The sequence below is a fragment of the Geotrypetes seraphini genome, chromosome 15 (genome assembly GCF_902459505.1).
Source record: "Geotrypetes seraphini chromosome 15, aGeoSer1.1, whole genome shotgun sequence".
In the NCBI taxonomy this organism is placed as follows: domain Eukaryota; kingdom Metazoa; phylum Chordata; class Amphibia; order Gymnophiona; family Dermophiidae; genus Geotrypetes; species Geotrypetes seraphini.
This window is the reverse complement of record NC_047098.1, coordinates 69,421,304-69,448,543: the sequence shown is the minus strand read 5'-3', so window position 1 is coordinate 69,448,543 and position 27,240 is coordinate 69,421,304. Positions and strand designations below refer to the sequence as shown.

The following is a 27,240-nucleotide window of genomic DNA, read 5'->3' as shown; positions in this document are numbered from 1 at the left end:
CATTTATTTGGCTTTTTGAAGCTCTCCCCCCCAGCCCCTGCATGCAGCCCCCAATGCATTTCTTATATTTTGAGTAAAAATGTTGATTGAGCCCAGGGAAACAATCATCTTTAGTACAAGAAGGTGGCAAGATAATTTGGAAGAAATACCTTTCATCAAGTCCAAGCTCTGGCTTTCATTCACAATCCGGTAGCTCTTTGGGTCCCAGATTCCATGTGACATGTAAGAGTTTGGTAACTGAATGCTGTTTTGGTTGTGGATGTCAAAAACATCACAGGCAGTCTTAAAGGAATATATATTAATCAGATCATTTCCAGTTTTGATTGTATTCTTGTTTGCTATTTTGCATATTATTGCTTTATTACATTAAACAATGAAACACATTTCCTGAGTTTCAAGTTTAAGTTTCAAGTTTATTTAAAATTTCATATACCGCTCAATCAGCCTTCTAGGCGGTGTATACTGTCTCAAAAACATTACATTACATTAGTGATTTCTATTCCATTAAAACAATAGTAGTTATTAAAAACAATTTAAAAACAAACAAACAAAGAGGGAAACAAAGTAGAACTACAATTATCAAGTAAAAAGAAAGAACATATAGGAAAAAAACACACAAAAGGTGGGGGTGTCAAAAGGTAGAATATGTAGTCCTGAAAAGGACATTTAGGTCTTGAAAGAATCAAGAAAAAGAAATGTTTTTAATTTCGTCTTAAAATGGTGAAGAGTTGATTCTTCCCGTAAATGGGCCAGAATATTATTCTAAAGAGATGGAACACTGACAGAGAAAATGGTAGACCTCATTGTGTTGATAAACTTCAAAGACAAGATAGATAAAAGATTTTTAGAAGATGATCTTAAAGTCTTAGAAGAACTATAGGGAATAAGATTATTAATAAATTTGGGTTGACTACTTTGTCTAGTTTTAAAGGTTAGTAAAATAATTTTGTATGTAATTCTGTGTTCTACTGGCAACCAATGAGCTTTATAAAGGAGGGGAGTGACATGGTCTAACTTCTTTGCATTAAATATAATCTTTACTGGCATGTTCTGTATAATTTTGAGTCTTCTTATTTCTTATTTAGTTATGCTCTTGTAGAGTGCATTGCAATAATCAATACAGGAAATCACAATAGAATGGATCAAAATATTCAGAGAAGTGGGCTCTAACAATATGGATATTGTGACTAGTCAGTTCCGTGCCTGCCTTGGTCCCTGCGGTTTCACTAGTGTCCACTGGGGACTAGTGAAAAAAAAAAAAAAAAAGAAAAACCAATAGATCTGAACAAGCTGGTAGGCAAGTTAGGGAGGAAGCTCAGGTCTCTCTCTTACCCTCCCTACATAATAACAATGAAGACTTGGAACCGCACATATAAGATCAGGTAAATCAAGATAAATCCCCAACAGACCACAAATATAAATCAATTTTGTATCAAATTATTCAAGTTTATATTAAACTTATTTGTAATATAATATAAAGCCACAATCAATAAACCCTTGACTTTTATTCTCTTTTTACTTTCAATCAATGGTGAAGATTATATATACTTAAATAAAATAAGATCAGCCCCTAGGAATTAACTCAAACATCTATTCAATTATCATCAAAATTAATGTTGAAATATATTTCTTTAGCAGTTTAAAAAGTAAAATATGTTAATATATATAATATTATTTCCATAAATATTATTCATTGTTTATTTGACCTGGTAAATTAATTTATCTTATCTTATCATAAATGAATATATTAATTCAATAGTTGATCTATTTCATTCAAGATAACAAAATAAAATTAATATGAGCTAAAAACCCTTAGGAATAAAATGCAATATAAATTCAATTATTTAATAAAATAAATCCTTCATCATTAAAAATTTCATTTAAGATCCTTTCCATGTAAACACTGAACCTGAGGTTATTGGAAGCAAGTAAGGAAGTATGCAAGAACCTATCCGCTGTCATTTCAAATAACTCTAAAACTAACTGTCATTCCTCTGTAAACTCGAAATACTCAGTCAAAGGATCTCAGTTCAGACTTTCTCATTTTGCAGAGTATCTTCCAAAGCCAGCTGTCTTCTTGTGAAATTATCCAGTTTTCTTTTTTGGGTTTTTTTCTTTGTGTTTTGCAAGTTGCATTGTTTTGGGATTTTGCCATTCTGTTCATTATGAGAATTTAATTTTCTTTTGAAAACCGAACCTGGAACTTATACATTGGTTCTGTATTTTGGTTTTACTCATATTGATACAGTGCCTGCAGGGTGACTCCATACTGGGTCACATGCCGGTACAGTTTTAGCTGTAACCACTAGGGGCACTGAGGAGTCCCATTGCAAGGCTCTAGTGCTGGTTACAGTATGGAACTAATCATTCGTAGCCGATAAAAGCAGCGCTGGACCACTGTGCTGATATGAAGATGATAATTGAGCTTACTATCAAAAGTGATTCCTAATAGTTTTAAAGAGGGCACAACTTGAAGAGATTGATTTTTAAACATAATAGGAGTTAATAGAGAAAGTTCTTCCTTGTTGGGGAAAATCATTAATTTGGACTTTTCGATGTTCAAAGAGAGCATGTGTAAATCTAACCAGGAGTTGATTTTTTCCATTTTTTTATTCATAAGATTTATTTCAGTTAAGTTGTTTAAGTCTATAGGATGAATTAATTGCACATCATCTGCATAGGCAAACATTGTAAAACCAATGGATTGCCCTAACGTTAGAAGGGGTGCAAGGAAAATATTAAAAAGTAAGGGGATAAAATCAAACCCTGTGACAGTTTAGAAAACTAATTAAATAGAGGAACAGTGAACGATATTTTATTTTATCACATACACCAGCGTTGGGCAACCTTGGTCCTCAAGGGCCACTACCCAGTAAGGTTTTCAGAATTGCCTCAATGAATATGCATGAGATCTATTTACATACAATGGAGGCAATGCATGCAAATAGATCTCATGCAAGTTTGTTGGGGAAACCCTGAACCCCCGACCGAGTTGTGGCCCTCAAGAACCAAGGTTGACCAGCCCTGAATTACACTAATGTTCTGAAATCATTGCCTGCTGTTTAATACATGAACTACAATGATACCCAATTGATATAATTAAGGATTGCTACTTGTACATGAAAAAAATTACCTTAAAGGTGTGTACTGCCCAAGTGACAAATACCTCCTCCTGTCCATTGAGTTCATCACCTTCACCTGTTGCAGTGATCTGCACAGCACCTAACTCTGCCAACTTTTGATCAACTGTGTGAGCAAAGGCGCAGAACTGTGGGTACATGCAGGAACCCAGGCCAAATACAGCGTATCTGCACAATGAAAGAGAAGGCCCGAAAGGGCAGTTAGAACTACATGAGGAAAAGGCAAGGTTTGCAGCTTAGACAGGGAATGGCTTTGCTCCACCAAAAAGCACCAGAAAAATAAGAGCATCGATGATTTTATGGTCAGAATATTAAGGGGTAACTTTAAAGCAATCCATTAAATCCAATCCGGTTTCAGACCTTTATTCAGTACCGAGACAGTAATTGCAGCTATTTTAGACAACCTGTGCCTACTGTTTAGCAGGGGCCTCAATGCATTGGTTATGCAATTCGATATGAGTTCAGCCTTTGACCTGGTAGACCACAGGAAAATGCTACAATGCCTAGACGCCATTGGTATCAAAGACGAGGTGCTGAATTGGTTTTGTGGCTTCCTTACATCCCGCACCTATCAGGTACGCTTCAATTATGAGCTTTCCGATACCTGGAGCAATCCATCCGGTGTGCCATTGTCTCCGTTGCTATTTAACGTCTACATGTCCTCACTGAGCTTGCAATTAACTCAGCTGGGGATAAAACTATTCAGTTATGCAGATGACTTCACGATTATAATCCCATTTGCTGACTCTATCTCAGAAACTATTCCCAAGGCTTCAGAAGCCATAAACATGATAGAGCAATGGATGACAAACTTCAAGCTCAAATTTAATTCAGAAAAAACAAAATTCTTCATTGCTTCACCACATCCGTTTGACACCAAAACACCTCTATGCATCAATGAACTTAATCACCCCATCCAGCCCACCATAAAGATACTAGGTGTAACTCTAGATCAATGCCTAACCATGAAAGACCAGGTGGACTCCTTAATCAGAAAGGGTTTCTTCAATAGCAATACAAAATGGAAATTATAAAAAGTTTAATGAAATATGGGAGCCATTAACATTGTTTTGTAATGAATAAACACCATTTTCTTAACATTACTTATGAATGGAGGGGAAAGGGGAGGGATTGTATAAATGAAGAAAAAGGTAAAAAGAAATATGAAAAAGATTGATTCAATTAAGAAAATAATATGGAAAGGGAGGGGGGGAGAAGGGTTTAGATACATATACATTTGTTATTATCTTGATAGATTTATCAAGTGTTGTTAGTAAATCTATGTATTTCTTATATTGTACACTTGTTGAAAGGTTAAAAATGAATAAAGAATTACAAAAAAAAAAGAAAGAAAGAAAGGGTTTCTTCACTCTCTGGAAACTCAGATCCATTAAAGCTTATTTCGATACATTGGCATTCAGAACCCTGGACCAATCCCTTGTACTAAGTCAACTTGACTACTGTAACATCGCCTACTTAGCTATTTCCCCAAAAAATATGCGACGTGTACAACTAATGCAAAATGCAGCGGTCAGATTAATCTTAGGACTAAAGAAATTCGATCATGTATCACCCTACTACCGGCAGTTACATTGGCTACAGATGGAAGCACGCATAAAGTTTAAATTCGCCTGCTTCTGCTTTAAAGCGCTAAACGGACTTGCCCCTAAATACATAATTGACCTTTTCTCCTTCTCTGCCAACAGACACAAGAGAAGCTCTCATTCCTACTTCGTTCCCCCCCCAGTTAGAGGTTGTAAACTGAAAAAACACCATGAACACCTTCTTTCACATAAAGCAGTATTGTGGGGTAAAGACCTAGATCAACTGCTTTCGCCCACTACTTATGAGGAATTCAGAAAACGTCTAAAAACTCAACTGTTCCTAAAGTATCTAGACAATTGATCCACTCATCTTCTTTCTCCTCCATAGTGATTCCTCTGTCCTATTAATCTCTTTCTCCTCAACAATGCTTTTCCGGTCCTATTAACTCTCCTCTTCCCCCTCTTAAATTCAATCAATTTGTACCTCGCTTAATCTATTGTAAACCGTATAGAACTTAACGGTATTGCGGTATATAAACTGTTATTATTATTATTAAATAAGATCTGCATTGCCTGCATTGAGCAGGCATTAATTTCTTAGCCGGCCACGGGCGTTAGCGCGTGATGAAATGTCCGACACACTAACCCCGCTAGCGCGGCTTGATCAAAGGAGCCCTAAATGGACATTAACAAATGAGCGTCCCTTCAAGTCTTCAAACCCTGTCTAAAAGATAAGTAGGGAAAGATCAGTATGAAATCTGTTTAAATCTTTTATTAATTTTCCAAAGTTAACAAAAATGCAGTACAATATCTACACAAACAACATCAATCATATATGCATTTATAATCAATCAAAATCCCCACAACAACCCCCCCCACCCAACCAATACCTTGCAAGAGAATAAAACCATAAATATCCCTCTCCCACCCTCCCTCCCCCTGGGTGTGTGTGCAATATACAATTACAAAAAACAATTACAACGCATCCATAAAAGATGTCAAAGGGCCCAGATTAACTTAAATCTCTCAGTATGAAATCTGACTAATGGGATCTGGCCTTTCTAGAAGTCACTGGCCCTGTTTTCATTTATTTATAAGAAAAACAACAATTTGTGTCAGATGCAGCAATCAAGTATTTATGTACCTGAACTTGTTTTTCAGTTCTTTCAAGGTGGCTATAAATTTCTTGAATTTCTATAAAAAGAAAAGAGAAAATGCAAAATGATAGAACCATGCTTTTAGGTTTGCATTTTGGGACTAATATTTGCTTCTCAGAGGCCTAAGCTCCCAACTTGCATTCAGAGAACATCTACTGACTGGTTGTGAACCATTATGTATTGTTAATAAGATTGTATTGTGTGTGTATATATGAAAAATGAATGGAAACAATGGCATTTCAATTAGGACTATTATGGGGGCAGGGTCTGGGGCAGAGCTTACGTCCCCCTCAAACAAAAATCGTTCCGCTGCCTATGCCTTTGAGGAGTGTAATAACCCCATTACAGTAAATACCATGGTATTTCACCTACTTCCCCTCATCTTTAGGCTTATAAAGTGACAAAGAATGTCACACACCCGCCCTGTCTGTCGTACCTCCTCTGCTGATCCCTGGTGGTCCAGAGGTGCAGCGGGCAGGAACGAGCTTTCTGCGTTCCTGCCCCGCTGCTAACCCGGTTGGTGGTGGCTGCCGTGAGATCGGGTTTCTTCAGCCACTGAGCGGCACCGAGCTGGAGCTGCTGCTCAACTGCTGAGTGGCTTTCTGACTGGTTCTCGCAAATTCTGGTATGCAACAGGTGGACTGGAACTAATGTTTTGATGCCGAGGGTTGTCTTGCTGGACTGTTTTGAGTTTTTTGTTTTATTTTAATTTGATTCTTTTTATTTCTTTTTTTCTTATAATTGTCGTCAGTCTAGAAATTTTTATATAAAGATATGTCTTAATTGTTAAATTTGTTTAAATGTTATTTTAAACCCTGTACAACGCTTTGTAGTATCGATAAAGCATTTAATCAAAAATTTGAATAAACAATAAACAATTATAATTAATAATTTTTATTATTGAATTTTGCTATATCTTTACTATTAATTTTTTTTTTTAATCTTTATTCGTTTTCATATCTTACAAGTGTATAATAATCAATCAAAATAATTTTTACAAATCACTTGACAATCTTACTTATAATCATTAAAGTATAAAAGAATCCCTTCCCATCCACCCCATCCATTAATAATAAATCAATTAGCAAATATCATATTTCCCAATCCCACCCACCTATATCTTATATAATAACAAGTGTGTAATATTCAATCAAAAATAAATTTTACAAATCACTTGACATTCTTACTTAATTTTTTTTTAAATAAATATTTATTCATTTTTAATTCTTACATCAAGTGTGACATTAATTAACATTGAAATTGAATGCATCACTTGAATTCCTATCATATTCAACATTAAAACAAAGTTTTATCCCTTCCCTCCCACCCTTACTATAACATATATAATCAAATATATTTTATAAAAATTATTTTCTATTGATCTAAACATTTAATACAATTCAGAACCCCCCCAACCCATCCCCTTATTGCAATGCTCTTATATTGGAAAAATTGTATCTATTGATAATTGGAATATCTTTACAATTAATAATTGTTACTAAGGTACTTTAGGTAGATAGTGAGCCTTCGGGACAGAAGGGAAGTTCTAAGTACCTAATTTTATTGTAGCCTGTTCTGGGCTCCTGGGGACGGGCTGTAAAAATGAACAAATAAATAAATACTCCTACACCCATGAACAGGAAAAGTGTTTATTAATACTGAAAACCAGAAAAACTAATGTGATAATTATTTGGGAGACCCAAAGACATTCAAGCCGTACCACAGATGCAAATGAATGTCCCTGATGCCCGAGTTTCAGACCACAACACTTGTCACCAATTTCACTGAGTGGAGTTTGCAGGGCTCCACATGGGCTAGACATCCTGGTAGAAAGGCCATCAAGCTAAGAAAGAAATAACTTCTTTGCACCTACCTCTCCATTTCTGGGGCAATCCCCATTTCCAAAGGTACTGGTAACCACAAGAAGAAGAGTTTCCTTTTCCAGGTCACCAAACTTGTATTCATCCATACATTGGATCTATAACAGACAAATACAGTGAGGACAGTATACTAATGGAAGTGAGCATTAAGAGGGGAAGTTATCAGTGCATTACTGCTCTTTTAGCCTAGGAACTTAGGGATATATTTACTAAGCAAACTGATTGTGTCCCGATCAGTTTGCGACCACTTAACTATCAAATTTCCCCCTGGCCTGATTCACTTACCTCTCCTGCGATCCGCTTGGAATCCTTGCATGCAAATGAGGTGAAACGCATGCAAATTGGACAGCGACCTGATTCACTACACCAAATTTCCGATCTGACTGGCAGGCTGATCACCTGAAGAAGCGACTACTGGGGACCAGTTGAAAATGTCTTTCCGACTGGAAGCCCTGCTCTCTGCCCTGCAATTTCTCCTGCCTGTTCGCCCCGAATGCTGCCCTGCTATCTCTGCTGCTCGCTCTCATGCCGCCCTGCTCTGCCTTGATCTTCCCCTGCCGCATCGCCGTTCTCCTGCTCTTCCCCGCCCAGCGAGCCCATGGTTTTAATCTGCGGGTTTAAAGCGGGTTAAAACCACGGGCTTCATTTATCTTTTTGTGAGGGTGGCAGCTGGCAAGAGCGGGACCTGCTTTTAGGAGCCACGCGGGTTGGGGTCAGTGGAGGTGGTGGCGTTTGGCTGAAGTCAAAAGTAAAAAAAGTTTTTTATTTTTTATAAATCTTTATTCATTTTCAAATATTACAACAAGTGTATAATAATCAATCAGAAAGATTTTTAACTAATCACTTGACAATCTTATTTATATTCCTCCAAATATATAAATATAAAAGAATCCCACCTCACCCACCCATATATTAATAATTAACATATATTGAAAGTTTAATGGATATTTTATTGTACACTTGTTTAAGATTTAAAATGAATAAAGAATTTAAAACTAAACTAAATAATTAACAATTACTATCATTCATAATCCCACCCCCTATATCTTATCCAATACTAAGATCGCTGCTCCTAAGGTCTGTGCATGCGCAAGTCATGCAGGCAGATGGGGGCGATCCTCCAATTGCCCTCATCTGCATGTTTAAGTTTACTGAATCAGTCGGACCTGCCGGGATCGGGACCCGATTGGACAAGTTAGTGAATCCAGTTCCTGGGCTGCTGGAATAACAAGCAGCGTCATTCTTATAAAATGGGATTCAGCAACCCGCAAGGCTGAAATACCTCAGGTCCCTCAATCCTACAGGAAATCAAGGTTCCACTGCTTGCCCTGGATTGGTAGCATGGAATGTTGGTACTATTTGGGTTTATGTCAGGTGTTTTTACTTGTGAAAGTGCCTTTTAAAAAATTACTAGCCACTAAAGATTAATTAATTGTTAGAAAATCATGTTGCCCTTTCATATGATACTATATTATTTGATACTTCAATGAGATTTAAAAGCCCAATTTCAGCTAATAATAATAAAAAGGGGTTGCCATTCAGCAGATTACAGGGAATTGGAAAGATTATACTAAATTAAATTATACTTTTTGGTGGAATTCAGTGTGCCATATTTATAAAATGGAAAGGGTATTTGCTTTGCAACAAGGTTATTATAATAAGTTTAAAAAGATTTTGGGGCCATTGATGATTTATTCTAGTGATCAGACATCTTAAACACCAGAATATTGGATAAGATAAGGGGGGGTGGGATTATGACGGATAATATATTGATAGTTGTTATTTATTGGTATATGGGTGGGAGGGGTGGGTTTCTTATATAATTATTTATTTGGAATAATACAAATAAGAATGTCAAGTGATGAATTAAGGTATTTCTGAATGAATGTTGTACACTTGTTGTAATTTTTGAAAATGAATAAAGATTAAAAAAAAAAAAAAAATTACTATTATCATGACAGAAAATAGAAGTTTTTACTTTACACTTTCTTAGAATTTCCCCCCTAATATCCCAAGAGTTTCTGAGCTTCTGGAACTTTCCCAGAAACACAGATTCCTCCCTCTTACCTTAGTACTGAAAGCACAGTTGAACAGGCTGCAAAGTTTCTGTGCCAGACTCTCTGATTTTCCAGTCTCTGTTGCATATAGTACAGTTGCCTGTGGCCTAGCTGCCATGGCCTTTCGCACTAACACTGAGGCAAAGAGGACAGCCCTGAGAAAATTCAAACATCAATTGATCTTACACCATTTATACTTTTGAAATACATTTTGGGGCTAATATTAAAAAGGTTTCTCTACAGGTAAAGTCAGTTTTACATATGGAAAAGGGTTTTAATAAAACGGCATGGCCGGAGATGTAAAAGGTACACACACAGATGAGTCCGTTTATTTTTATGCAGTGTCAGTTTGGGTGGAATGAAAGTAGAGTTGTGATATATGTGTTTTCGATACAGTAACGTGCAGGTTTCCCTTCGTGCATTCCTGTCTACTAGACCACAACTAACTACTGGGGTTCCTCAGCATTCTGTTCTGGCACCGATCTCTTCAGTTTTTGCTGTAGGCCTTTGGCCACTCTTATTCAGTCATTAGAGGCTTTATTTGGTTTGTCAGGTTCTCTGGGTAGTCGCATCATATTCCGGAGATGTGTATAAATTGGTACTTGTTCCTGTTTATTTACAGGCTTACAGTACCACCTTTTCTGAAAAACATGTCAAAGCAGTAAAATATATATATATATATATATATATATAAATCCAATAAAAAAGCAGTGCAAGGGATGCCAAAAATAATAGGAAAGAACGCTATCATACTAAACAATGACTATGAAAAGGGATGAAGACAATGCGCCTTAATTAAAAGAAATTTGATTATTGCAGAATATCAAGTGTTGTATCCAAGGTAAAATGTTCTTTATGATGCACTTGTTGTAAGTTATAAAAATGAATAAAGAATATTGGGGGGAGGGGGGATAGTATAAAGTTCTATTAAAGGATTAATCAATAGATAAGAATGGAATATTTATACGATATTTTTGATTACAATATTTGTGGGAAGGGTGGGTGGAGAGTAGAGAGTTGCATGGGGACAGAAATCCCACCCATCCCCCGCCCGCCCCGCCAGGATCCTCTTTTCCCACCCGTCCCCGTCAGGATCCTCTTCGTCCCCCCCAACCCCGCAAGGAATTACCTCCATCCCCGCCCATCCCCATAAAAAGCAGCAATTACTTCTGACAGGATCATCAATTCCACAGTTTCTTTTGTGTTTGTGCTGCTGATTCCTTGTGGAATCTCTTTGGTGGAACCATTTTTTTGTTTTCTGTTCAGGTAATTAACTTATAAACCCCCTCTTTTACTAAGGCTGACGTGTCCATTATATTATATGGACGAACCCTACTTCCAAAGCCTTCCATCTCCATGGGAGTCCCGTTGGCTAGAGGCGGGTCCCCGTGGGAGTCCCGTGGGCCAGAGGGGGAACCCCGTGGGAGTCCCGTGGGTTAGGGGGGATTCCCACGGGACCCGTGGGATTCCCGCAATCCCCGTTCCCGTGCAGACCTCTAGTGGAGAGGGAATAAATTTATGTATTTAAGATGACAACAGCTATACAGCAAGGAAATTATCATAATTTTAAAAAGATTTGGGGGCCATTGATTACATATTCTAATGATCAGACACCTTAAACACCTTGTTATTATACAAGATATAGGTGCGGTGGGATTGGGAAATATGATATTTGATAATTGATTTATTGTTAATGGGTGGGATGGGTGGGAAGGGATTCTTTTATACTTTAATGATTATAAGTAAGATTGTCAAGTGATTTGTAAAAATTATTTTGATTATTATACACTTGTTGTAAGAGATGAAAATGAATAAAGATTTACAAACAAAGATGACAACAGAACAAATTTCAAGTGATGTGTAAAAGTTTTAAATGATGTCATATTGTGTACTTGATGTAAGATGAAAAAATTAATAACGAATTTGAAAAAAAAAAGAAATTCTTTTTTTTTTAATCTTCCAAACTCTTTATTCATTTTATATTTTACATCAAGTGTACAGAGAATATCAAGAATTCAGCTAATACATCACTTGAATTTCTACAACTATTCATGAAAATAAGATTTAACCCATCCCTCCCACCAAATTGATATGAAATAATACATATAACATAATATATTTTATAACATTTCTTTCATATCTAATAATGAAAACAAAATCCCACCCCCACCCCAATTCAACAATTATGTTAAGTAGGGAAATGTGATAATTAATCAACACAGTAACTCATTAATGGCCTCCACACATTCTTAAATTTATTAAAATATCCTTTTTGAACTGCTAACGCCCTTTCCATTTTATACAAGTGGCACACTGAATTCCACCAAAAACAATAGTTCATTCTCCTATAATCTTTCCAATTATACATTATTTGTTGGATGGCAATCCTGTCAATATCATTAAAAGTTTGTTATTATTGGAAGAAATTTGGCTCTTAACTCTTAGACATTCCAAATAAAATTGTGTCATACGACAATGCCACATGATTTTCTAACATACAATTTATTTGATCCCATATCGACTGCCAAAAAGCCTTAATAAACGGAGTGAAATAATAAATGATCTAAAGTTCCAGCCTTGAGATGACAATGCCAACATCTATTAGACTTAGAGCAATCTAATTTTTGTAAACGAACAGGGGTCCAGAGTGCTCTATGCAACAAGAAAAACCATGTTTGCCTCATAGATGCAGACATTGTACATTTCATCCTCCAAGACCAAATACGTGGCCATTGAGATGCATTAATCTGATTCTTAATTCTTAATCTAGAAGTGTCCCATCTCAACCCCTGGCCAATAGGAAATTGCCAAATGCCAATTGAAAATAACAAATGTCTTTAGTAGGGTTTCAAGGCTCACTTTTACAAAGCCGCGCAGCAAATGCTCTGAAGCCCATTCAGTTCCTATGGGCATCAGCAGAGCAGGATTAACCAATAGGCCTAGTAGGCATGTGCCTAGGGCCCGAAAATGGTCAGGGAGGCCGATGAAGGAGGGCATCAACATTGTTTTTTCCAAACGGCGATGGGCCCCTCCAGCATCGATTGGCAACGTGGGCCTCCCCCCATCGACGGAAAGTAAGACAAGCAAGCAACGCGGGTAAGAAAGGCAACGGGAACTGTAATTTTGCAAGCGGTGCTGCTTGCCCAAAGCTTCCCTCTGACGCAGCTTCCTGTTTCCGCCTGGGCACATGATGGGGTGGGGTGGGGCGGGGCAGGGGGGCCCATTGTACTTGTGTGCCTAGGGGCCCTTGACAAATTAATCCTGCCCTGGGTGTCGGAGCATTTCCTGTGCTGACCTATGCTGCTGGCTTCTATAAAAGAGGGGCTAAATTTGCTGAACGAACGATCTGACTGGATTGGTGGGGGCCTATAGTTCAATAATTTCAGATCAATAAAGAAAAAAGCTGCATTTCTTGGGCAGGCCATAATATCAGTACAGTAGCTTATTGTGTTATGTCAAAAAAGTATCTTTGATCTTGCCAACTTACTTTGCTAAAACATTAAACTTGATTTCCTTTCTCTTTGGTCTACAGTTTTTATCTTGCCACACGTGGGTTCTCCAGGGGTCAACCTAGAATATGTGAAGTACAAATTAAAAGAAGTGCATGACATTATAAGAACATATAATTATTGCACGTGGCACTCTGTTTTATTTAATTGTTTTAAAAGTTTTAATGGTTGGTTTTAAACTATCATTTGTTTTACTTTGATTTTACTTTTTTCTACAGTCTAACATCTGACCTTTTGCCGCTGCTTGGCGGCGGCACGCTGTGGACTCCGCCCCATCGTAACCCCGGTACATGGCATTTAAATTCAAGCCATTTGGTAACAAACCACAGGCAATATCATCATTTTAATTGTTTGAACTCTTCCCCACCAAGAAAGATGTAAAGGATTCCATTGCTCACACATTTCTGTTATCTTTTTTAATAAAAGTTTTTCATTCTAACTCATCCTGCTGAAAGTCAATCCACACACCAGCATGATCCGAAAATATTATAGGATCAATAATTGCTTTTATCACTCTGTGCTATCCTCCTAGAAACAAAAATATAATCAATACGTGAAAAAGATTTATGGACCTGAGAACAAAAAGAAAATTCCTGATCATTAAAATGAAGAATACGCCATATATCCACTAAATCACAAGATTGTACCAGATTATCTAACCCTAACGATTTCATAATTCCACTTGGTTTTTTATTCAAAATTGGATCCATTACAGCATTAAAATCTCCAGCTACCACTAAATTCAAGGCAGCCAGTGGTAATAATATTTGTTGAATTTGTTTAAAAAACTCAATTTGATTCGAATTAGGAGCATACAAATTAAATAAATCCAGGGATGTATTACCCAGAACCATTTTGACATGCACCCATCTTCCTAAAGGATCAGATTTAACTAATTGAAAATCAGCACCACATTTCCTGTTTACAAGAACAGCTACCCCAGCTTTTTTCCCTATAGCAGGAGCAAACAAACATTTAGACACCCAACCCCCATTTAGTTTCTTAGATTCACTCACTGACAGATGCGCCTCTTGAATGAAATATACATCCGCATTCTGTTTATGAAGAAAAGCTAACATTTTTTTCCTTTTAATTGGGTGATTTAGACCATTGACATTGATAGAAAAAATTTTAAGATCCATTTAAATTTCTAGTTAAACTTTGACACAGACTCCTAAAATATACTTTGTGATCAGACATCAACACAGCTTTATCACATACTCTCTTTTTTACTATTAATATCCCACAACCACCCTTAAATTTTTCTCCCCCCCACCCAAACCCCCCCATCCCTCCCCTCCCCCTCAAGTTTTTTAAAATTATGAAGATTCTCAGAGAAGGGGCGGGACCGCGGCAGAGGAAGCAGCGCAGGGCTCACTGGCATCGCGAACCCACGGTAGGCTGCTTCTCCACCGCAAACGGTGCGTGGGGGCTGGGGGATGAATCGGACGTCGGGGGGGGGGGGGACCAGCAATGTAAAAAACAAATTGTATAACGCGCTCACGCATATAACGTGCATGGTTATGCTCGGTTTGTAAAATTGTGTATAGCGCGCGCGTTATATGCGGGAAAATACGGTACTGATCATTGCAGTCTACGAATGTTAAAAAAATGGAGACATATTCCAGAATCTCTTTTATATGCATTTAATAATAATTGTTAAGAATGTCAAGTGATTTTGTATGAATTAATTGATTGAATATTGTACACTTGTTGCAAGATTTGAAAATGAATAAAGAATTTAAAAAAAAATTAATTAATTTTAACACATATTTACTAAAAAGATGTATCTTTAATGTCCTTCTTAAACTTTTATAATTAGTCAAAGAAGCAATACGAACTGGCAAATTTTTCCAAGCTTTAGCAACTTGGTATGCAAACAACGACTTAGGAGACTGGGATTGTTCTCCCTTGGGAAGAGGAGACTGCGAGGAGATCTGATCGAGACTTTCAAAATACTGAAAGGAATCGACAAAATAGAGCAGGAAAATAAGTTATTTACAATGTCCAATGTGACACGGACAAGAGGGCATGGACTGAAGCTGAGGGGGGACAGGTCCAGGACAAATATCAGGAAGTTCTGCTTCACACAGCGAGTGGTGGACACTTGGAATGCTCTCCCGGAGGAGGTTGTTGTGGAATCCACCAGCAAATTAGCGTGTGCTACTACGCGCATTAAACCACTAATGCGGCTAAATAAAAGGAGACCTTTGTTATAAGCCTATTCAATTTCAAATGAAATTCTTGCATCCATTGTTTTATTAAAGTCATACAGTTGACAATATCACCCATTACTTCTTCTACATATCCATTCGGTTTAGTTCATCCCGATTGCGGCCTCCCTACTTTGTTCAATGCTTCTTATTTGCTTTTCATCTGTGGTCTTGTCTGTCTAGCCTGAAACCTCCAAGGAGCAGGGATTTTCTGTTACATGTCCATGCCTATTACTGCTTTACAAACAGAAGCAAAAAAAATATCAACCTGGCCTTGGATTCTGACTTCCTGCTTTCTTTCTTATCGTGAATTATCATGCACCCTGCTATTTTGTGCCTCCCTTGTCAATTCAGAAAGCAGGATGTGGTCTAATTAATAGTGTTTATTATGAATTTTGTACACTTGATGAAAGTTTAAAAATGAATAAAGAATTAAAAAAAAAAAAAAAAAAAAAAGAAAGCAGGATGATGAGAATCTGTGAGTTGGGAAACCAGTCAGGGTAGAGCTACAGTCTTATGGCAACTGGATATATTGTAGACTGGATGCCAATTTTTAATATACCAGTATCTGGAGTTTCAATGGGATGTCTGAATGTTTTCATATGTGTGAAAGACTTGTAAGAAAGTGAAAATGTTTCACCTGATAATAGTAGAAGGGTGTGAGAACATAGCTGAGCATCTCCTGATGAAAGATGGGCGTGACACTTCCTGACATCGGAGGAACGAGCCAAATCCAGTCAGCAGGACAGCCTCCTCGCAGGCGGTATTCATTCTGCATGTGTTTCATGAATGACTCTGCAGCTGAGTGGTGGTCCATGATGGTGACACTGTGCTTCTAAACATGCCCAAAATGATATGAAGGCCAGGATGTAACCTTTCTAATACTGTACTCCTTCTAGGTCCTGAACATTTATCAAGACACTGAATAATATACCGCAGCAGGGAGGGAATTCCAATTCTAGTGCAGTATAATCCCGTTATAACGGACTTCAAGGGACCTGGAAAAATAGTGCGTTATATCCAGAGTTGCTTTTTTTAAAAACTTTATTTAAAGCAACTTGAAACAACGTAAAATGATGAACAACAGTCACTGCACAAGCATATCAGCAACATCAATGTCAAAACTCAGCAAAATATTGGTACGGCACGAAATGATTGCAAACCAGAACACTGTACTGGAAAGAAAAATACTCTGTCATTTCTTTTCTGGGCTGCATTTTGATACTATATCACCATGTCTTGTAGGCGGAGCCTGCATGTCCGTTATAGCCGAAATAAAACTACAGCTAAAAGCAGCTCTGGGGACCAAAATAGTTGTCCGGTATATCCGAAAGTCCGTTATATGTGAGTCCACTATATCTGATGATTTTCTGTATGTTTATAATGGCGCTCGGCCGGGACCAGCGTGGACCTCGTCCGCTATATGCGAGGTTCCGTTATAAGCAAGTCTGGTATAATGGGATTATACTGTACATAAGTAACTGTAATGTTACCAATCTTACCAGGTAACAGTAATGAAGAAAAGAATTAAATGCAAACCCTTGTACAACACAGGTATCTAGAAGCCACTATCAATCTGTCATATTTGCAGGTTGCTCTGGTAACCCTCTGCATCTCCATCGACTTCCATGGAGTAAATTGCAGGTTGCCAGGGCTGCTCTTTGCAGATTGCTGTGAAGGATTGATATTATGTATTTAACTTCATTTCTTCCCTTTACAATTAACCTGGGCAGCAGCGGCATATTTTTATAAAACATAAAATACATTTAAAAAATAAATAAATACATGAGGTCAACATTCAGCCACTAGATATCCAGTTAAAGTTACCATATATACTTGAATATAAAATAATCCAAATATAAACCAAGGTAACCTTTTTCTCCCAAAAAAAGGAGGAAAAAGGTTGACTCGAATATAAACCAAGGTTAGAAATTTGGGTATGTGAGTGTTATTTGTCTTCAGTCAACAGGGGAGGGGGGTGGGTGATAGGAGTGTTGGTCATTGGAGGGAGGCGGAGATAGCAATATTCATCAGTGGGGATAACAGAGCTGGTCATGGGGAGGGGAGAGATAGCAGTGTCAGTCATAGGAAGGGGGTAGAGCAGTGTATCTCCAACTGTGTGCCTCTTGAGATTTTAGGAGAGTCGCTGGCGCCAGCTGACTGCCTACAGGATGTGCCTCCCGTGGCTAAAGGCATGTCCTGTAGGCAATCAGCGTTGGTTCCAGCTATAGGCCATTAGATAAGTGTTGCTGCTCTAGTATTCTTTTGAGTATTTTGTAAATATGCACACATATTTTGCAAACATATACACATATGTTTAAAAGTTTTTTGGGTTTTTTTTTCATTTTATATTTTACATCAAGTGCACAGAAAGTAACAACATTTTAACTTAATACATCACTTGAAATTCCATAAATTCCCTGACTGTCTCTCTGTGACCCCCTTCTGTCTCCCCTCCCCCAAGCAAAGCTGTCTGCCTCCAAACACATCCTTCCCCCAAAGAAGCCTCCTTTCCCTCTCCCTCTCCAGTTCCTCCCTGACTGTCTCTCCGTGGCTCCCCTTCTGTCTTCCCCCCCAAAGCAAAACTGTCTGGCTCTCAGCACACCCCCTCCCCCTCAGCAGGCCCCTTTCCCTTTCCCCCTCCAGTTTCTCCCTGACTGTCTCTCTGTGGCCCCCCTTTTGTCTTCCACCCCCCAAGCAAAACTGTCTGGCTCTCAGCACACCCCTCCCCCTCAGCAGGCCCCTTTCCCTCTCCCCCTCCAGTTCCTCTCTGACTGTGTCTCTGTGGCCCCCCTTCTGTCTTCCCCCCCAAGCAAAGCTGTCTGCCTCCCAGCACACCCCCTCCCCCAAAGCAGCCCCCTTTCCCTCTCCCCCTCCAGTTCCTCCCTGTCTCTCCATGGCCTCCCTTCTGTCTTCCCCCCCCCAAGCAAAGCTGTCTGGCTCTCAACACACCCCTCCCCCAAAGCAGCCCCCTTTCCCTCTCCCCCTCCAGTTCCTCCCTGTCTCTCTGTGGGCCCCCCTTCTGTCTTCCCCCCCCAAGCAAAGCTGTCTGGCTCTCAGCACACCCCTACCCCAAATCAGCCCCCTTTCCCTCTCCCCCTCCAGTTCCTCCCTGACTGGGACTCCGTGGCTCCCTTCTGTCTCCCCTCCCCCAAGCAAAGCTGTCTGCCTCCCAACACACCCCTCCCCCCAAAGCAGCCTCTTTTCCCTCTCCCCCTCGTTCCTCCCTGTCTCTCCGTGGCCCCCATTCTGTCTTCCCCCCCAAGCAAAGCTGTCTGCCTCCCAGCACACCCCTCTCCCAAAGCAGCCCCCCTTCCCTCTCCCCCTCCAGTTCCTCCCTAACTGTCTCTAGTCCCCCCTTCCCTTCCCGCGGTCCCGACAAACGTGCAGACTCTAGCAGCAGCCGCAGCACTCTAAACACGCTGCTTCGTGGCCTTCTATGGCCCTGATTTGCTCTGCCGTGTCGGGCAGAGCAAATCAGGGCAGTAGAAGGCTGCGAAGCAGCGTGTTTAGAGTGCTGCAGCCGCTGGAAGTTGCTACCGGACACCCGATGCCAACATTTAGAGGCATCAGTCGGGGGCTTTTCTTGCCCGTGGACTTGTAAGCCTCGCACCAGTTTCCTTTGGCCTGACCAATGGCGCCTCCCTCTTCCTCCCCACCCCCGTCATGGCTCCCCATGTCCCAGCTCTCTGTGAGTGAAGATGGCTGCCGCTGCGGGCCCAGCGCCCACAGCCCCGCCGTCATCTTGGCGTTCCAGGAATCGAGAGGCGGGAGGAGGAGAGGAGCGCGAGCGGAGCCACAGCATTCACAGGACCGAGTGCTCGAGAGGGAGACCGCTGGAGTTCACAGAGGATCCTCCACCTCCTCTCGCGGTGAGTGACGGCGAGGGAGGAGTTGCTCTGTGTTCTGGCCTGTCTCCGTATTCGAAAATCGAATTCAGCACAGAGGCACACCTCACGGCGCCAGAAATCACGGGGTTTCAAGAGCACATGTGCGCTCTAGGGTTTTATTATTATAGATTAAAAACCTTTTTACCCCAGTCAGTATAAATTAAATTTGAAAAACTTAAGGGTGGGATGGAGGATTGTTGTAAATGATTATAGGCACATCTTTAAGTCAGAATAAGGACTTGAAATAACATCCAGGTTATAAGAGGTTCTTTGCACTGAGCATGTGGCCCTTGTATAATACTCTATCCTCCTAGTTCATTAATTAATTTATTTTTTACCTACTACTTGGGAAAGTTAATATAATAGGGTGGTGTGTTATATGACCAACTCAAACTATTTGCCAGTGATATTTGTTGAACTAAACATTTAGGAATTATGACACTATATGTGCACAAGAAGTGGTGGAAATAATTGTTTGATTATCCGAAGTAACCTCCTTGTTTTCTTGAAGAAACCCAAATAATAGCAACATTAAGTGCTACCAGTCCTAGGGCAAGCAGTGGCTTTCCCCATGATTATCTCAATAACAGACTATGAACCTTTCCTCTAGGAACTTGTTCAAACCTTTTTTAAACCCATCTATGTTAACCACTGTTACCACATTCTCTGGCAATGAGTTCCGTAACTGAATAATGCTATCAGTGCTATCCATGTTCCTAGTATGTCCCTTGCCTCTCTTAACTTAAACCAAATAACTTTTGGTCAGACATCAAAATATGCAGCCAAAGTGTATCCATTTAATTATATTTATCCAGTTAACTCCCAAAGTTGTTTGGGCATCTTTTGGATATTGACCTCAGTGCTTACAAAAAGTGGATTTTATGATTAAATAATTTTTATTGGTATATTAGAACATAAAATATCCAATAGCAGTGATATTATACAATCCAAAATCCACACAAAATATAATGATGACTTCCATCCCAACTGTCCCTTTCCCCCTCCCATCCCTCCCACCCCAGGGACAGCAGCAACTCACACAAGAGGCATTGAAGCATATCAGTTATAACCTAGTAAACACAGTCAACATAGAATTTTAGGTCAGATATAGGGAGTTAGACCAGCATTGACAAAATACGGTAGTCAAAAGTGAATTTTAAATGTCAAGTGACCTGAAAACTATGAAGTACAGCGACATTAATCTCCACGACAGCTCGGTCCTTCCATAGAGAAGCCACTCTATGTGTCTCAAGACCCATTCGGCTTCCTATTTCCTGCATGCAGAAGAAGAAAAGAAATCATTTGTCAAAGAATGCCATGTGTTCCAAATGTATTATCTTATGTGAGATATAGTTATGGCTTTATTCAGTAGTTCTTTGTTGAACAGGATTTCATTTTGAACAAACTAGGAGAGGCACTGCAGTATGTTACAAACTCCCCAAATGCCTTAGAAAGTCCAGCATGAACCAAACCCACACAAACAAAGCAGGAGAGAAGAGGAAGTGGGACGTGGTTTGCAAATTTAATAAAGATTAAAAAAAAAAGACAATGGACTCTTCACCAATCAAGCAAAGCCAGCAGGATGATATTATATTGTTTATTAATATCCAAAATGAATCATTCATTTTGGATATTAATAAACAATAGAATATCACTAGTCTTTAAGCCCGTTACATTAATGGGTGCTAGAATAGATGTGTCTGTCTGTCTGTGTTTCTTTCTCTCTCTCTCTCCTTGGCCGCTGTCTGTATCCTTCTGTCTCCCCCCCCCCTGAGCAAAGCTGTCTTCCCCCAGGACACACCTCCCCCCCAAAGAAGGCCCCTTTCCTTCTCCCTAACTGTCTCTCCATGGCCCTCTTCTGTCTCCCACCCCGAGCAAAGCTGTCTGTCCCCAGCACACCTCCCCCCAAAACAGCCCCCTTTCCCTCTCCCTATCTCTCCATGGCCCCTTCTGTCTCCCCCCAGCACACCCCTCCCCCCTTTCCCTTTCCCCCTGGCTCCCGGTATTGATTCCCTTCTTACCTTCCCAACATCCAAGCGTCTTCTGGCCTGCTCCTCTTCACCAAAGCAGCCTGCGATCGTGGTGGCCGGCTTTAGCGAACCTCACAGGCTGTTCTCCAACTCGGTAGCACGTTCCCTCTGACGCGATCCCATGTGTCAGAGGGAGCGTGCTACTGAAGCTGGAGAGCGGCCTGCGAGATTCTTTAAAGCCGCCCATGATCGCAGGCTGCTCTAAAGAGGAGGATCAGCGGCGGCAGCGGCGAGTGAGGGCGGGAGGTGACACGGCGACTCCTTCTTCTGCACAGAGGTAGAGAGCGGCTTGCGAGGTTCGCTACAGCGGCTGGCGAACCTCAGCAGGCCGCTTTGAAGAGGAGCGGGAGGGAGGAGTCGCTGGTGTCTTCTGCACAGTCACACGCAGGCGCCGTGAGGACTGGCACAGAAGCACACCTCACGGTGCCACCGCTCACGAATTTTCAAGAGCGCATGCGCCTCTAGTATTTTATTATTATTGATTCTGCTGGATTTGCTTGATTGGTGGAGACTTGAGTCCATTCTCCCATTCCACAACTTCCCCAAACCATGGCCAATGTTAAACCCGTACAAAAAGAAAGAAGGGCAAGTGAGATGTCAGTCAGTCCATGTCTTCAATAGAAGGTCTTTATTAAAGAATATTTGGTGCTAAAAAGTCCCAACGAAGATCCTAGTTTCGGCAACCAAAAAAAGTGCCTTCCTCAATGGACGATGAATGATAACTAGCTGTACAAATGAGGTTTTGGAGAAAAAAAATCAAGCGGTAAAATATCACTGTGGCGCATTCACTGAGATTCGCACCACAAAACTCAAAGGTCCGGATTCTATTAATGGTGCCATTATTGGTGGCCACTTAAAAATGGCCGCTGACCGCATATCAATCACCCATCAACACCGTTTATAGAATCGTGGCTGTTTTTAAAACAGGCACCTTAAATGTAGGTCAGCATTTTACAGGGTTACATTTAAGGCGTCTATCTTGCACCTATGGAAGTGCCAAGGGTCACCTAAGGACACCTAAGGCCACTTAGGTGTAAACCATACCCACACTGGCCTCAGGTGTCCTTAGGTGTGCCTAAACACTTCCATAGGTATGTGAATGGCGCTTTCACCATTCGCCCCATTGATTTTTTTTTTTTTTTATAAATCTTTATTCATTTTGACATTTTACATCAAGTGTAACACTAATTAACATTAAAACTGAATACATAACTTGAATTTCTATCATATTCAACATTAAAACATAAAGTTTTATCCCTTCCCTCCCACCTTTACTATAACATATATAATCAAATATATTTTGTAAAAATTATTTTCTATTGATCTAAACATTTAATAAAATCCAGAACCCCCCAACTCATCCCCTTATTGCAATATTCTTATATTGGAAAAATGCTATCTATTCATTACAATAATTTATCAATGGCCCCCAAATCTCCTTAAATTTATTATAATTACCTTTTTGTATAGCTATTATTCTTTCCATTCTATAAATGTGACAAAGTGAGTTCCACCAAAAAAGGAGAAATTAGGTTCTTACCTGCTAATTTACTTTCTTTTAGCTTCTCCAGACCAGTAGAGGTTAACTTTACGAATGGGTATATATCTAATCATGACCAGCAGGTGGAGACTGAAAACAAAACTTTGGGACAGTATATCCTAGCCCCTCCTCTCTATTTCCCTCAGTCTGCCGAATAGCCAAGCAGAACCAAGAACTGGAAAACAACAGAGAGAAAAAACAATACTCCGAAAGGAGTAACAAGTAACAAACCCAAAAATGCTGTTGGAAAATGCAGAAGCGAAATTCCCGAAGGAAGAATGTCCCCACAGCTCGCCAGCTAAGCCAGCCGAGCCACAGCCGCTGTTCTTCAATTCTCCCCGGCCCTAGAAAAATACTAGAACCCGCAGCAAAAACCAAAAACTGCCCGCGCAACAGCCCCAACAACAACAACAACAGACAGGGTGGGGACCTCTACTGGTCTGGAGAAGCTAAAAGAAAGTAAATTAGCAGGTAAGAACCTAATTTCTCCTTCTTTAGCACTCTCCAGACCAGTAGAGGTTAACTTTACGAATGGGACGTACCAAAGCAGTCCCTCTCACGGGCGGGACCCCCGAAGGGCCGATACCAGTACACGCTCACCGAACACCGCGTCCCGACGCGCCTGCACATCAACCCGATAATGACGGACAAAAGAATGCAAGGAGGACCAAACCGCAGCCTTACAAATATCCACAGGGGGCACGAGCGACGACTCAGCCCAAGAAGCCGCCTGACCCCGTGTGGAATGAGCCTTGAGAAACTCCGGAACCGGCTGCTGTTTCAGAAGATAAGCGGAAGCAATCGTCTCCTTGATCCAGCGCGCAATAGTAGCCTTAGAAGCGCCAGCTCCCCGACGAGAACCCGCCAGGAGGACAAAGAGATGATCGGACTTCCGGAATTCCTGGGTCCGCTGCACATAAGAGCGAAGGACCCGACCGACATCCAACTTGCGCAGCTGCCGTTGCTCAGAAGAGCCCTCCCGACTACCCAAGACCGGGAGAACCACCGATTGATTGACATGAAAAGGAGAAACAACCTTAGGCAGAAAGGAAGGAACAGGCCGCAAGACGACCCGTTCCCTAGAAAACTCCAAGAAGGGAGTCCTACAAGAGAAAGCCTGCAGCTCAGAAACACGCCTAGCAGAAGTAATGGCCACCAAAAAGACCGCCTTCAAAGTAAGGTCCTTCAAAGAACAGTCGTCCAAGGGCTCGAAAGGCGGACGCACCAAAACAGAGAGAACCAGATTAAGATCCCAAGAGGGAACCGAGGGCCGAAGGGGAGGCCTAAGCAACTTGGCCGCCCGCAAAAACCGAATCACATCAGGAAGCGCCGATAAACGCTGACCTGACACCAACCCTCGAAAAGCCGACAGGGCCGCAAGCTGAACCCGGAGAGAAGACCAAGCCAGGCCTCTATCCAGGCCATCCTGCAAAAACTCCAGAATGGAAGGCAGAGAAGCGCGAAAAGAGGTCACTCCCCGCGCCCGACACCATTCCTCAAAGAGACGCCAAACCCGCACATAAGCCCGAGAGGTAGAAAGCCTCCGGGACCCCAACAGTGTAGAAATCACCTTGTCTGAATATCCCTTCTTGCTAAGGCGACCCCTTTCAAGAGCCATGCCGTAAGACAGAAGGGAGACGGGTCGAACATGGGAATGGGACCCTGCCTCAGAAGGTCGTCCGAGAGAGGCAGAGGAAGAGGATCCGCTACCAGGTGCCTCACCAGATCCGCATACCACGGACGGCGAGGCCAATCCGGCGCCACCAGCACCACCAAACCCGGATGGTAAACAATGCGAAGAAGCACTCTGCCCACCAGCGGCCAAGGAGGGAACACATACAACAGCCCCTCCGTTGGCCACGGCTGGACCAGAGCATCCAGACCCTCGGCCAGACCGTCCCTGCGACGACTGAAGAAGCGGGGCACCTTGGCGTTGCCACCCGTGGCCATCAGGTCCATCAGGGGCTGCCCCCAAGCCTGCACTATCAACTGAAACGCCTCGGCGCCGAGACACCACTCTCCTGGATCTAGGAAGTGACGACTGAGGAAGTCTGCCTGAACGTTGTCTACTCCGGCTATATGAGAGGCCGAGAGGTCCAGCAGATGGGATTCCGCCCAAACCATGAGCAGAGCCGCCTCCTGCGCCACCCGAGTGCTCTTGGTGCCCCCCTGACGATTGACATAAGCCACCGCCGTGGCATTGTCCGACAGCACTCTGACTGACTTGCCCCGCAACAGGGAGTGGAAAGCCAACAGCGCCAGACGGACCGCTCTGGTCTCCAACACGTTGATCGACCAGGCGGCCTCCTCCGCGGACCAGGTGCCCTGAGCTGAGTGACCCAAACACTGAGCCCCCCAACCCAGGAGACTCGCATCCGTCAGGAGCACCGTCCACTGCGGGAGATCCAGACCCACCCCCTGAACTAGGTGAGGGGTCTGGAGCCACCAACGCAGACTGCAGCGCGCCAAGCCTCGTAGGGGAACCGGAACATCCATCCCGTACCTCTGGGGAGACCACCTCCGGAGCAGAGCATACTGGAGAGGACGCATGTGGGCCCGCGCCCACCTCACCACGTCCAGGGACGCCGCCATCGACCCCAAGACCTGGAGGAAATCTCGCGCCCGAGGACACCGGGACGCCAAAAGCAGGCGAATCTGAGATTGCAATTTGCTCACCCGGCCCTCTGGGAGGAAGACCTTCCCCAAGGAGGTGTCGAACAGCACCCCTAGGTACTCCAGACGCTGAGCCGGGACCAACCGACTCTTGGCAAGGTTGACCACCCAGCCCAGCGACCGGAGAAACTCCACCACCCGAGCAGTAACCCGGGAACTTTCCTGCAACGACTTTGCCCGAATTAACCAGTCGTCCAGGTAGGGGTGTACCAGGATGCCCTCCGACCGCAAGGCTGCCGCGACGACCACCATCACCTTGGTGAACGTCCGCGGAGCCGTGGCCAGCCCAAAGGGAAGCGCACAGAACTGAAAGTGCCGACCCAAGATCGCAAAGCGCAGGAAACGCTGATGAGAGGCCCGAATGGGAACATGCAAGTAGGCCTCCGTCAGATCGAGAGAAGTGAGAAACTCCCCCGGCTGAACCGCCAGAATGACCGACCGCAGAGTTTCCATACGGAAAGAGGGAATCTTGAGAGCCCTGTTGACCCCTTTCAAATCGAGGATGGGCCGAAAAGTCCCCTCCTTCTTGGGCACCACAAAGTAAATGGAGTACCTGCCCGTGCCCCACTCTGGAGGGGGCACCGGAACAACTGCCCTGAGATCTATCAAGCGCTGAAGGGTCTGGCGAAAAGCCTGCGTCTTCACCGGAGTCTGACATGGAGAAGCGAGGAAAAAATCCGGCAGAGAGCGGGCGAACTCCAGGGCATAACCGTCCCGCACCACCTCCAGGACCCACTGATCGGACGTGATCTCGGCCCATTTGGGGAAAAAATCTCGCAGCCGGGCCCCCACCGGAACCAAAGGGGGCGCCGGCAAGGCGTCATTGTGCAGGACGGGAAGCGGGGGAACCGGCGGAGGGATTCCCTGCCCCCCGACGGGCCCCCCGAAAGGGCTGCGTGCGCTGGAAGAACCGACCCCGGGAAAAACCCGGAGACTGGAAAGAAGCAGCCCCACGCCCCGGGCGATACTTGCGAAAATCCCGCAAACGCCCCCGGGCCGCACCCCCCCGAGACGCCGGGCGGGCACGGTCCTCCGGCAGACGGGGAACTTTCGAGTCCGACAGAGTCTGAATCAACTTATCCAAGTCCTCTCCAAACAAAAACGACCCCCGAAAGGGAAATTTAGTAAGCTTAGCTTTGGACGCAGCATCCGCCGCCCAAGCGCGCAGCCACAACACACGCCTTGCGGCCACGCCAAAAGCCATAGACTTAGCCGAGCTCCGCACCAAGTCATAGAGAGCATCTGAGAGGAATGAGGCCGCCATCTCAATCTTCGCAACCTCCTGATCCACCAGAGACCAGTCGTCAGACTCTCGATCCAAGACCCGCTCCGCCCACCGAAACACGGCGCGAGCGACCAGTCCCCCACAAATAGCCGCCTGGACCCCAAGGGCCGAGACCTGAAAATTTTGCTTAAGGAGGCCCTCCAATTTGCGCTCCTCAGGGTCTCGCAAGGCAGAACCGCCCTCAACAGGCACGGTATGCCGCTTGGAAATCGCCGAGACCACCGCATCCACGACCGGCGAAGCTAACGTAGCCCGATCCCCTTCAGGAATGGGATACAGGCGAGCCATGCTGCGCGCCAGCCGAAACGGCGTCTCCGGCGTT

General features: G+C 42.6%; 1 protein-coding gene across 1 annotated transcript in view; it reads right to left on the bottom strand.

The window, feature by feature from the left end:
• Nucleotides 1–27,240, bottom strand: part of NOS2 (nitric oxide synthase 2) — a 135,815-nt gene that overhangs the window by 72,788 nt on the left and 35,787 nt on the right. Inside the window, exons 10-17 of the mRNA XM_033922490.1 lie at nucleotides 20,563–20,664; nucleotides 16,141–16,335; nucleotides 13,266–13,348; nucleotides 9,789–9,933; nucleotides 7,715–7,819; nucleotides 5,829–5,878; nucleotides 3,134–3,308; nucleotides 150–282 (exon numbers count right to left, since the gene is read on the bottom strand). Of these exons, the coding sequence (XP_033778381.1) occupies nucleotides 150–282; nucleotides 3,134–3,308; nucleotides 5,829–5,878; nucleotides 7,715–7,819; nucleotides 9,789–9,933; nucleotides 13,266–13,348; nucleotides 16,141–16,335; nucleotides 20,563–20,664 (988 nt within the window). The remainder of the gene's footprint in view (nucleotides 1–149; nucleotides 283–3,133; nucleotides 3,309–5,828; nucleotides 5,879–7,714; nucleotides 7,820–9,788; nucleotides 9,934–13,265; nucleotides 13,349–16,140; nucleotides 16,336–20,562; nucleotides 20,665–27,240) is intronic.